Raw genomic sequence first — 12,899 nt, 5'->3', positions numbered from 1 at the left:
TCCCGGGAGACCGGCTTCCACCGCAAGAGTAGGGCCATTTGTAGGGGTCTCAGGTGCGCGAAAGCCCACGGTACTAAATTGATCGCAAAGGCCATTGATCCTAGAATCTGGAGGTAATCCCTCGCCGTATGCGCCTGGAGAGCCATAAATTGAAGAATTTGATCCCGCAATGCTTGAGCCTTGTCCGGGGCGCAGGAAGACCTTTGCCCTGAGACGTGTCGAAGTGCGCCCGAGGAAGTCCAACTGCTGGGATGGATGTAGGGCTGCTCTTGCTGAAGTTGACACCAGCGAGAGACTGAAGGAAACAGACCACCCTGTCGACGGCCTTCTGCCCCTGAGAGAAGGTCTTTGCCCAGATGAGCCAATCGTCCAGGTAAGGATTTTGTACCAGGATCCCTTCTCGAAGTGCTGCTGCCACTACCACCATGACCTTGGTGAAAGTCGTAGGCGCGGTCGCCCAACCCAAAGGGGAGGGCCTGGAAACTGAAATGTTGTGCCCAGGATCTTGAAGCGTAGGAACCTTGCGATGGGACGGAAGTATCGGAATGTGCAGGTAGGCCTCCGTGAGATCCAGGGAGGCGAGGAACTCTCCCTGATGCACCGCCGCGATGACTAAGCAAAGGGTTTCCATGCGGAACCGGGGTATCCGGAGCATCTGTTGACTTCCTGAGGTCCAGGATGGGACGAAAGGAGCCGTCCTTCTTGGGCACTACGACGTAGATGGAATAGTGTCCCGAGCCCCCCTCTCCGAAGGGGACGGACGAAATGGCCTCCAGGGCGAGGAGGCCTGTCCAAGGTGTGCTGACGCCCAGGCGCTTGGGACTGGAGCAGCAGGGTGAGAAGATGAACCTGTTTTGGGAAGCCGCCGCAAATCCAAGGCGTGCCCCATGCCCTTAGAATATCCATGACCCACTGGTCCGTAGTATGTTGGCCCACTCCTCGTAGAACAAGGCTATGCGCCCTCCGATCCGGGGAAGAGAGGAGTGAGCCGTCCTGACTCATTGGGAGGGCTTGCCAGAGGCTCCCTGTGTTGAAGAGTCCCTGGGTGGTCTGCGGCCACGAAAGGACCGCGTCCAGGACTGTGACCTCGTCGATGAGTTTCTAGGGCCTTGCTGCCCGGATCCCCGAAATCGCCATTGGGAGCGGGAACGGTTCCTGGAAAAAGAAGAAGACGGACGATATGGACGATGACGGTCCTCGGGTAGGCGATGTACCGAATTTTCTCCCAGGGATTTGATCCATATCCTCGCCAAAGAGAAATCTGCCTTTGAAGGGTAGAGCTCCTAGGCTGGATTTGGATGAAGCGTCCGCTGACCAATTCCGTAGCCACAACAGGCGCCTGGCGGAAACCGCGGAGACCATAGTCCTCACTAGGACTCGTAGCAAATCATGAAGGGCGTCGGCTCCATAAGCAATGACGGCCTCCAGCCGGTCCGCTTGAGCTGCCTCCTCTGGTGGCAATTGCTGGGAAGTGAGGAGCTGCTGCACCCACCGGAGCCCCGCTCGCTGCGTAAGGGAACCGCAAATGGCTGCTCGAACTCCCAGCGCTGAGACCTCAAAGATCTTGAGACAGACTTCCAGTTTCCTGTCCTGTAGATCCCTGAGGGCCGTTCCTCCCGTGATCGGAATCGTGGTTCTCTTTGTGACGGCGGAGACCGCAGAGTCAACCTTGGGAACCTTAAGGAGCTCCAGGAAGTCGCTGGGAAGCGGATAGAGCTTATCCATAGCCCCTGCCGACCTGGAGGGACGCCTCCGGCGTGTCCCACTCCCGCACTAATAAATGAGATAGGAACGACTCGTGGATTGGGAAGGTCCTTGCCAGGGGACCTAGTCCTGCCAGGGACAGGGTCCCCTTTTTTACTGGCCGAGGCTACGGAGGGTGCCGAGGGCTCTCGCGTTTCGACCGGAGGATCAAGGTCCAATTCCTGGAGGACGTGGGGAATGAGGTCCGACAGTTCTTCTTTACGAAAGATACGTAAAACACGTGGGTCGTCACACTCCAGGTGCGCCGCTAGGAGTGCGTCCTCGTCTGCCGTCGATGCCTGGTAGGTTCCTGGGTCCGGAGCCGGGGCCGCCCCACTCAGTGGTAGAGCTAGGGATACTCTGGGACCCTCCCCCACGGGACCCGGGTTGTGGCCCACGAGGCGGGGCACCTTAGCGGGCGAGGGGACTGTCGATGGCACCCCCAGCGACTGCTGGCTCTGAAGATATGCTTGATGCATGAGCACCACGAAGTCAGGCGAAAAACCGGAAGGACCAAAGGGGGGGGGGGGGGGTGGAGGAAGCTCCCTGAAGGGACCCGGGGTGACTGAAGAGGGACCCGGGTCCTGAATCGGCGGCAAGCGCGGCGAAAAGCCCTGTTGAGAGTCCTCCGCATCAGTGTCGATGCAGCTTTCCAGTTCCAAGATGGCCACCGCTCCCGCCAAAGCAGGGGGCGGGGCAATCCCCGGAGAACCGCGGCGCTCTGGGCATGGTGGCGAGGAGGCCGTGGGAGCTAGGCTAGTCTCCCCCCCGGGGAGACATGCCCCGCAGGAGCCATCCCGCGATCCACTCTGTCCCGGGGTGCCACAGGAACACCGACCGCGCTGCATAGCGCGAGCCGGGGAGGGGGGGGGGTCACCGGCGCCCGGGTCCGGGAGCTGAGGAACAGCCCACCCTCACTCACTCACACACACACACACACACACCCCAACACCCTCACGCGCCACGGGAGGAGCGGGCTCGGTCCGCCCGGGCTCGACTCAGTTAACCCTCCCCTTGGGTGTGGCAGAGGAATGACACCTCCCTGCCGCTGCGGCCCCGGGGAATGTCACGTCGCAGGGCCGACGGGGGAGGGACCGACCGCGGCGCGAATTAGGGGAGAGGCTGGCACCACCAGCATCCACCTGTTCAGTCCATCCGAGGCAGCTGCGTAGTAAAAAACGAACAGCAGAAAAAAGAAAAACTTACCCCGAAGGACAGAAGAAGAGAAAACAGAGAAACAGAGCCTCCAGTCCTAATGGCAAGCTGACCAAAAAAGGCTGCAAGCCCGGGCAGGGAGTCCAGAGGACCCCCCCAGAGTTAAAGAATGACTTTTTTTTTTCTTAGACCTGCTTGATCCAAACTTTGAAGAAGTAGAAAGAAACTAAATGTGGAGACAGAATCCACTAACTAGGGGAAGCCGTGGTTCCCCACCTCACATCTGCTGGAGTCAGAGAGATACTGAGGATAGCCGGAGGGTGCACCAGCTTATATGCCAGCACCCTCCGAAGTTTGCTCTGACTCCATCTGCTGGACGGGGGACATATCCCACTGTCTGGACTGATCCTGGTACGTACAGGGAACACCACCTTCCCTCTCCTACCACCATTCTCCTGCACCCTCTGGCATCATCACGTTCGCTCTCTACCTTCTCACCCCTATCATCACTACCTCCCCTTTCCTTCTACCCCTCCCCCACCACCTATCATCATCTCCTCCTCCCTCCAGCATCATGATCACCTTCCCTCTCCCTCCATCCTTTCCCACACCCCTTTTCCCTTCAAACCCTGGCATCACTTGCCCTCTCCCTCATCCCCTGCCATCACTACCTTCCGTCTTCCTCATCTCCTGGCATCATCACCTTCCCTCTCTCTCCACTCCTCTCCCCATTGACATCAATCTTCTGTTTCCCCCCACACCCTGGCACACCTTCCCTCAACCTCACTTCCTGCCATCATTATCTTCCCTATCTTTCTGCCTTTTCTCCCCACCCCCTTGAATCATCTTCCCTCTCCCTCCACCCTTCTCTCCCAACCCCTGGCATCACAACTTCCCATATCCCCCCATCTCCTGGCATAATCACCTTCCCCCCCCCCCCCCTCCACTTTGGCACATTCATCTGTCCCTTTCCCCATTCTACCCCCAATCCCTGAACAGCAAAAGTCTGGGAGCAGGCTTGCCAAATGCTGCTTCTTCCTCCTTTGCCAGCCTCACTCTTCAATCTGAACTGCACAGGGCCAGCCGGTCTCTCAAGCCTACAGAGCCCTGTGCAGTTTATTGCACAGGAAAAGCTGCCAGTAAGCGCTGCTCTCGAATGCCCCATGCTGGCAGGAGGACATTCTTCAAGCCAGGAAGGTAATAGGAAATGAGACTGCAGCTGTGACATATCTGCACTCCAGCCACAGCACACCAATTGGGAAAAGCTGCTATAGCAAACAATCAGATCCCATTCTACACCAGGGAATTTGCATTCATGGTTGCATTCCAGATTTCAGACATATTGCATGGGAAGATCTTAAAAGAGAACTCATCTGCTGTAAGATCTTGATTTTGAACATATCTCCCTTGAAAAATGGAAGAATTCCAAGTACCTAATATTGACTCCTGGAGACCAAGGAGAAGTTTGAAAGTAATGCAGGTTAGCAGAGTTCAAACTATTGAGTCACAGAGGAGGTGGAAAGGTTTGGGGTCTGAGGAATCTGTGTGGGAGACCATGAATACACGCACTTTGACATCGAGAAGCAGACACACAACGATGTGTCTGCAACGATGTGTCCTGCAATTTTAGTGTGGTATTTTGAGTATGAGTTTTTATTTGTAGTGTGTAGGTATGTATGGAGTATGAGTGATGTATAATGTAGAGATTACTTACCTGATAACCTCGTTTTCCTTAGTGTATGCAGATGGACTAAAAACAAGTGGGTATAGTGTGCTCGTGCTAGCAGTTGGAGACGGATCTGACGTCAGCACGGGTACATATACCCCCGCAGAAAGTGCAGCAATTCAGTAATCTTCCTTGCAAAAGCTTTATGGATATATGTGTAACTGACCGATCGATTAAATGAATAGGATTACCCTGACCGATTGATAGTAGCTGGAGACCGCCAGTGTTCTCAACCGGAAGGCGTCGACACCCGGCAGGGTGGATACCCTATTATACGAAAAACATGGCTTACCGTGAGTCGGTGAATCCCCATGTATACCAGCAGCCGGGCGGGATGCTGAGTCCATCTGCATACACTAAGGAAAACGAGATTATCAGGTAAGTAATCTCTACATTTCCTAGCGTGTAGCAGATGGACTCAAAACAAGTGGGATCTACAAAAGCTACTCCCAGACTGGGCGGGAGGCTGCCCAAGGTCCGTTCAGGATTGCCCTCGCAAATGCTGTGTCCTCCATGGCCTGGACGTCCAGACTGTAGAATCTGGAGAAGGTATGGAGGGAGGACCACGTCGCCGCTTTGCATATCTCTGCAGGCGACAGCATCCTTCTCCTCTGACTACCCTCCTCTACCACGAAACCCCTACAAATGTTCCAAAATGCCATAGCCAGGATTATTGCCAACTCACGGAAATCCGACCACATCACTCCCATACTCAAAGACCTCCACTGGCTCCCCATAACATCCCGCATCCTCTTTAAAACTTTAACCATAATTCACAAATCCATTTACTCCTACAACTCCAACTGGCTTGATGAACCCTTTTGCCCCATATGCTCTGACCGACCCATGCGGTCTGTCAACAAACGGACCCTATCAATACCCCCCATCAAAAAAGCCCACCTCTCCGCCACAAGGGACCACGCACTCTCTATTGCATGCCCCAAACAATGGAACTCCCTCCCGACTACACTCAGACTTGAGCCATGCTACTCCAAGTTAAAAAAAAAAACTAAAGACCTGGCTCTTCCGACAGGCATACCCAGAATAAGTGTCTCCCTCTACCTTCTCCCCTTCAACCTTTATCACCAATCCTCTCATAGGAGACATCTAAATTGTATATAGTCTATAGCCTCTTGTAACTATATTGTATATAGTACCTTGTAATTAACCTGTTATCTTTCAAAGTTGATGCTTCAACACTTACTGCACTATGTATTTACTCTCTCCTCTTCCCTGCCCTGTTAATTGTATTTTCAGTCTTTTAGTTACAATGTAAACCGGTATGATGTTTGCATACTAATACCGGTATATAAAGTTTTAAATAAATAAATAGATAAACCAATCCATCCTAGTTTCTGCCCAAGAGGCCGCTTGTGCTCTGGTAGAGTGAGCCTTGACCCGTAGAGGTGGTGGTTTTCCCGCTTCTACGTAGGCTGCCTTGATAACTTCTTTGATCCAGTGGGCGATGGTTGCCCGTGAGGCTGCTTCCCCTTGCTTCTTCCCGCTGTGAAGGACAAACAGGTGGTCCGTCTTTCGTACTGCTTCTGACATTTCCAAGGTATCTGGACAGTAGCCTGCCCGATGTCGAGATGGCGTAGAATTCGACCTTCTTCAGACTTCTTCAAACCTTCCGTGGGTAGGCAAGGATATGGTTTGGTTGAGGTGGAAGTGTGAGACTACTTTGGGTAAGAAGGAAGGAACCGTGCGAGATGGATAGCCTCTGGAGTGATTCTGAGAAACGGATCACAGCAGGACAGTGCTTGTAGCTCTGAGATGCGGCGTGCTGAGCATACGGCCAGCAGGAACACCATCTTCAAGGTTAACAAACGGAGGGACAGGCCTCGAAGTGGTCTGAAGGCGTGTCCCGCTAGAAATTCCAAAACTAGGTTGAGGTTCCACAGGGGTACTGGCCACTTCAGTAGCGGGTGAATGTGCTTGACTCCTTTCAGGAAACGTGAAACGTCTGGGTGTGTGGCGATGCTGTTGCCGTCACTCCGGGGACCATAGCAGGATAGCGCTGCTACTTGGACCTTGATGGAATTGAGGGACAGACCCTTCTGAAGTCCATCTTGTAGGAAATCCAAAATGATAGGGATCTTAGCGGCATGTGGATTGGTGCCGTGAGTTTCGCACCAGGCTTCAAATACTCTCCAGATCCTTATATATGTTAGTGATGTGGAGAACTTGCATGCTCGGAGGAGTGTATCTATTACCAGCCCCGAGAATCCTTTTTTCTTCAGTCTAGCCCTCTCAATGGCCAGACCGTAAGAGAGAATTGAGCTGGATCCTCGTGGAGGATGGGACCTTGCCGCAGCAGGTCCTGTGTGGAGGCAGGAGAAATGGAAGTCCCTGCCAGTTATCTTCTCATGTCTGCGTACCAGGGTCTTCTTGGCCAATCCGGGGCCACTAGAAGAACTAGGCCTCTGTGCCGCTGAATCTTGCGAACGATGGCACCCAGCAGGGGCCATGGAGGAAAGGCATATAGCAGGATCCCCTGATGCCATGGCTGTACCAGGGCATCGATCCCCTGGGATAGCGGATCCCCGCCTGCGGCTGAAATATCTGGTATTTGCGCGTTGGACCTGTCTGCTAGTAGGTCCATGCCCGGCGTCCCCCACTGAATCCACAATCATCTGGAAAGCTGTGGGCGACAGCTGCCATTCCCTGGATTTAGCTTTCTCTGCTGAGGAAGTCTGCCGTGATGTTGTCCTTCCCGGCGATGTGAACGGCGGAGATGTCCTGGAGATTCGCTTCCGCCCAAGTCATCAGGGGGGCTATTTCTAGGGATACCTGTTGGCTTCTGGTTCCGCCCTGTCGGTTGATGTATGCCACCATGGTGACGTTGTCCGACATCACTCTGACCGCTCTGTTGCGAAGTCTGTGGGCAAATCGCAGGCACCCTAGCCTGACTGCCCGTGCCTCTAGTCGGTTGATATTCCACCCCGACTCTTCTCTGTTCCACTGCCCTTGGGCAGTGAGTTCTTCGCAATGTGCTCCCCATCCGTTCAGGCTGGCATCTGTAGTGAGCAGGGTCCAGGTTGGGGAAGACATTCTTGACCCCCGCCTCATGTGGCCGGGCTGCAACCACCACCGTATCTGATTCCGCACTCTGGCTGGTAGAGGTAAGGTGTGTGGTGTAGTTCTGTGATCGTGGGCTCCACGAGATAGGAGGGCGCGTTGTAATGGTCTCATATTTATTTATTTATTTAACAGTTTTATATACCGACCTTCATAGTAAATAACCATATCGGATCGGTTTACATTTAACAAGGGGTATAACTGGAGTAACAATTCAAGTGAACGAAGATAACAATAGGCAGGAATAAGTCAAAAAGTTACAATCAACAGGGGGAGGAGAACTTGGAAGCTTGCAACAAGCTGGAAGGAAGATAAGGCGGGAAGAAGTTATAACGTATTACAACGTATTGCCAAAGGGCGTACGGGTTAAAGCTTAAAAGGTGCTTTAACCTGGAAGTTTCAGAGTCCATTGAAATTTTCAGAGTCATATGACCCCGCGCCCATGGTATCACCTCCAGAGTGGATGCCATAAGGCCGAGGACCTGTAAGTAATCCCAAGCTGTGGGCCGGGTGGCGCTCAGCAGGGCCTGCAGACGATTCCGGAGCTTTGATCTTCTCTTGGAGGTCAGGCTGACCTTGTCTTCCTGGGTGTCGAATCGGACTCCTAGGTATTCCAGCGACTGAGAAGGCTGTAGGGAACTCTTGTTCAAGTTTACTACCCATCCTAGGCTTTCCAGAAGAGCTATAACTCTGTTGGTTGCCTGGTGGCTCTCTTCCGGTGACTTTGCCCTGATCAGCCAAGCATCCAGGTAGGGATGGACGAGAATTCCTTCCTTCCTGAGTGTCGCCGCCACTAGGTTCGCGGCGCGGTGGCTAACCCGAAGGGTAAAGCTCGGAACTGGAAGTGTTGATTCAGGAGTTTGAAGCGTAAATAGCGCTGGTGATCCCGATGAATTGGGATATGCAAATAGGCTTCCGAGAGATCTAGGGATGTGAGAAACTCCCCTGGCTGTACTGAATTTTTGACAGACCGCAGAGTTTCCATGAGAAAGATGGGGACCCGTAGGTGTCGGTTGACCGACTTGAGGTCCAAGACGGGCCTGAAAGTGCCCTCCTTCTTGGGCACTATGAAATAAATGGAATAATGCCCAGAATGTATCTCCCCTGCAGGCACTGGGATTATGGCTTTTAGGGACAGGAGCCTCTGCAAGGTAACTTCTAGTGCCATCCTCTTGAGGGGTGAACAAGGGAATTCCACAAACTTGTCCGGTGGAAGCCGAAGAAAGTCCAGGTAGTACCCTTCTGGATGATGGCGAGGACCCACTGGTCCGAGGTAATCTCGACCCATCTGTGGTAGAAGAGGGTTAGCCTGCCCCCTATGTCTGCTACCCCCGGATGGATCGGCTGATTGTCATTGTGGGGTGTGGCTGGGACCCGAACCCGAGCCGGTTCCCCTCTTGTTGCGCTTAGTCCGAAAAGACTGGTTCCTGGCCTGCGGACGAGGTGCTTGGTAGCGAGTCCTGTAAGGAACATAAGAACATAAGAAAATGCCATACTGGGTCAGACCAAGGGTCCATCAAGCCCAGCATCCTGTTTCCAACAGTGGCCAATCCAGGCCATAAGAACCTGGCAAGTACCCAAAAAACTAAGTCTATTCCATGTAACCATAGCAGTGGCTATTCTCTAAGTGAACTTAATAGCAGGTAATGGACTTCTCCTCCAAGAACTTATCCAATCCTTTTTTAAACACAGCTATACTAACTGCACGAACCACATTCTCTGGCAACAAATTCCAGAGTTTAATTGTGCGTTGAGTAAAAAAGAACTTTCTCCGATTAGTTTTAAATGTGCCCCATGCTAACTTCATGGAGTGCCCCCTAGTCTTTCTACTATCCAAAAGAGTAAATAACCGATTCACATCTACCCGTTCTAGACCTCTCATGATTTTAAACACCTCTTTCATATCCCCCCCTCAGTCTCTTCTCCAAGCTGAAAAGTCCTAACCTCTTTAGTCTTTCCTCATAGGGGAGTTGTTCCATTCCCCTTATCATTTTGGTAGCCCTTCTCTGTACCTTCTCCATCGCAATTATATCTTTTTTGAGATGCGGCGACCAGAATTGTACACAGTATTCAAGGTGCGGTCTCACCATGGAGCGATACAGAGGCATTATGACATTTTCCGTTTTATTCATCATTCCTTTTCTAATAATTCCCAACATTCTGTTTGCTTTTTTGACTGCCGCAGCACACTGCACCGACGATTTCAATGTGTTATCCACTGACACCTAGATCTCTTTCTTGGGTTGTAGCACCTAATATGGAACCCAACATTGTGTAATTATAGCATGGGTTATTTTTCCCTATATGCATCACCTTGCACTTATCCACATTAAATTTCATCTGCCATTTGGATGCCCATTTTCCAGTCTCACAAGGTTCTTCCTGCAATTTATTCACAATCTGCTTGTGATTTAACTACTCTGAACAATTTTGTGTCATCTGCAAATTTGATTATCTCACTCGTTGTATTTCTTTCCAGATCATTCATAAATATATTGAACAGTAAGGGTCCCAATACAGATCCCTGAGGCACTCCACTGTCCACTCCCTTCCACTGAGAAAATTGCCCATTCAATCCTACTCTCTGTTTCCTGTCTTTTAGCCAGTTTGCAATCCACAAAAGGACATCGCCACCTATCCATGACTTTTTTACTTTTTCCTAGAATCCTCTCATGAGAACTTTGACAACGCCTTCTGAAATCCAAGTATACTATATCTACCGGTTCACCTTTATCCACATGTTTATAACTCCTTCAAAAAGTGAAGCAGATTGTGAGGCAAGACTTGCCCTGGTAAAGCCATGAGACTTTGTTCCATTAAATCATGTCTTTCTATATGTTCTGTGATTTTGATGTTTAGAACACTTTCCACTATTTTCTTGGCCTGAAGTCAGGCTAACCGGTCTGTAGTTTCCCGGATCGCCCCTGGAGCCCTTTTTAAAATATTGGGGTACATTTGCTATCCTCCAGTCTTCAGGTACAATGGATGATTTTAATGATAAGTTACAAATTTTTACTAATAGGTCTGAAATTTCATTTTTTAGTTTCCTTCAGAACTCTGGGGTGTATACCATCCGGTCCAGGTGATTTACTACTCTTCAGTTTGTCAATCAGGCCTACCACATCTTCTAGGTTCACCGTGGATTTGATTCAGTCCATCTGAATCATTACCCATGAAAACCTTCTCCATTACGGGTACCTCCCCAACATCCTCTCAGTAAACACCGAAGCAAAGAAAATAATTTAATCTTTCCGCGATGGCCTTATCTTCTCTAAGTGCCCCTTTACCCCTCGATCATCTAACGGTCCAACTGACTCCCTCACAGGCTTTCTGCTTCTGATATATTTAAAAAAGTTTTTTACTGTGAGTTTTTGCCTCTACAGCCAACTTCTTTTCAAATTCTCTCTTAGCCTGTCTTATCAATGTCTTATATTTAACTTGCTAATGTTTATGCTTTATCCTATTTTCTTCTGTTGGATCCTTCTTCCAATTTTTGAATGAAGATCTTTTGGCTAAAATAGCTTATTTCACCTCCCCTTTTAACCATGCCGGTAATCGTTTTGCCCTTCTTTCCACCTTCTTAATGTGTGGAATACATCTGGACTGTGCTTCTAGAATGGTATTTTTTTAACAATGACCAACACCTCTTGGACATTTTTTACTTTTGTAGCTGCTCCTTTCAGTTTTTTCCTAACAATTTTTTCTCATTTTATCAAAGTTTCCCTTTTGAAAGTTTAGCACGAGAGCCTTGGATTGCACACTGTTCATTTTCCAGTCATTAAATCAAAATTTGATCATATTATGATCACTATTGCCAAGTGGCCCCACCACCGTTACCTTCTCTCACCAAGTCCTGTGCTCTACTGAGAATTAGATCTAAAATGCTCCCTCTCTCGTCAGTTCCTGAACCAATTGCTCCATAAAGCTATCATCTTATTCCATCCAGGAACGTTATCTCTCTAGTGTGACACGATGATACATTTACCCAGTCTATATTGGGGTAATTGAAGTCTCCCATTATTACTGCACTACCAATTTGGTTAGCTTCCCTAATTTCTCTTAGCATTTCACTGTCCATCTCACCATCTTGACCAGGTAGACGGTAGTATACCCCTATCACTGTAGTCTTCCCTGACACACAAGGGATTTCTACCCATAAAGATTCAATTTGTATTTAGTCTCATGCAGGATGTTTATCCTGTTGGACTCTATGCCATCCCGGACATAAAGCGCCACACCTCCTCCCGACTGCTCCTCTTTGTCATTGCGATATAATTTGTACCCCGGTATAGCACTGTCCCATTGGTTATCCTCTTTCCACCATGTCTCTAAGATGCCAATTAAGTCTATGTCATCATTCACTGCTATACATATACCATACATATACCATCTAAACTCCTCCTCACTATCCCTTCCGTCATAGCAAGACCGTTAGCGGATATCATAAACTGCTCCCTTACCTTCGGGACGGTTCCCGACCCGCTTAAACTCGCCATCGTAAAGCCCCTACTAAAAAAGCCCACCCTCGACCAAAATGATCCAGCAAACTACAGGCCCATCTCCAACCTACCTTTTATTTCTAAAATTCTGGAGAAAGTGGTCAACACACAACTTACCGACTTCCTAGAAGATAACAATATCCTCACCCCGCCCAGTACGGCTTTCGCAAAAACCGAAGCACGAGGAAAAGCTCCTACTTGCAATAACAGACACCATCCTAAAAGGCATGACCACGGCCAATCATACATTCTAGCCCTCTTAGATATCTCAGCAGCTTTTGATACGGTGAACACAAAATCTTAATATCACGCTTAGCAGAGATAGGCATCTCTAACACAGCCCTATCATGGTTCTCCTCCTACCTTGACCACAGAAAGTACTTAGTCAAACTTGATAAATCCGAATCCACACACATTCCTCTTTCACAAGGCGTACCCCAGGGCTCCTCCCTTTCCTCCACCCTCTTTAACATCTACCTTCTCCCTCTTTGCCACTTATTATCCAAACTGGGACTAAAATTCTTCTTGTACGCTGACGACGTACAAATACTTATCCCCATCCAAAACTCCCTCAACGAAACCCTGCACTTCTGGGAGACATGCCTCACATCTATCAACGCCCTCCTTTCCAACCTACACCTTGCACTCAATACTTCAAAAACTGAAATCCTAATTATTACTAATCAACCCAGCTTATC

At 50.0% G+C, this 12,899-nt stretch overlaps 1 protein-coding gene across 1 annotated transcript in view; it reads right to left on the bottom strand.

Moving 5' to 3' along the window:
• The window catches only part of HNRNPLL (heterogeneous nuclear ribonucleoprotein L like), a 289,432-nt gene that overhangs the window by 113,994 nt on the left and 162,539 nt on the right, over positions 1-12,899 (bottom strand). The window contains 1 exon segment of the mRNA XM_029596807.1: positions 7,886-7,903. Within this exon segment, the coding sequence (XP_029452667.1) occupies positions 7,886-7,903 (18 nt within the window).

The sequence above is a fragment of the Rhinatrema bivittatum genome, chromosome 3 (genome assembly GCF_901001135.1).
Source record: "Rhinatrema bivittatum chromosome 3, aRhiBiv1.1, whole genome shotgun sequence".
Taxonomy (NCBI): Eukaryota; Metazoa; Chordata; class Amphibia; order Gymnophiona; family Rhinatrematidae; genus Rhinatrema; species Rhinatrema bivittatum.
This window is presented reverse-complemented; position numbering and strand designations above follow the sequence as displayed.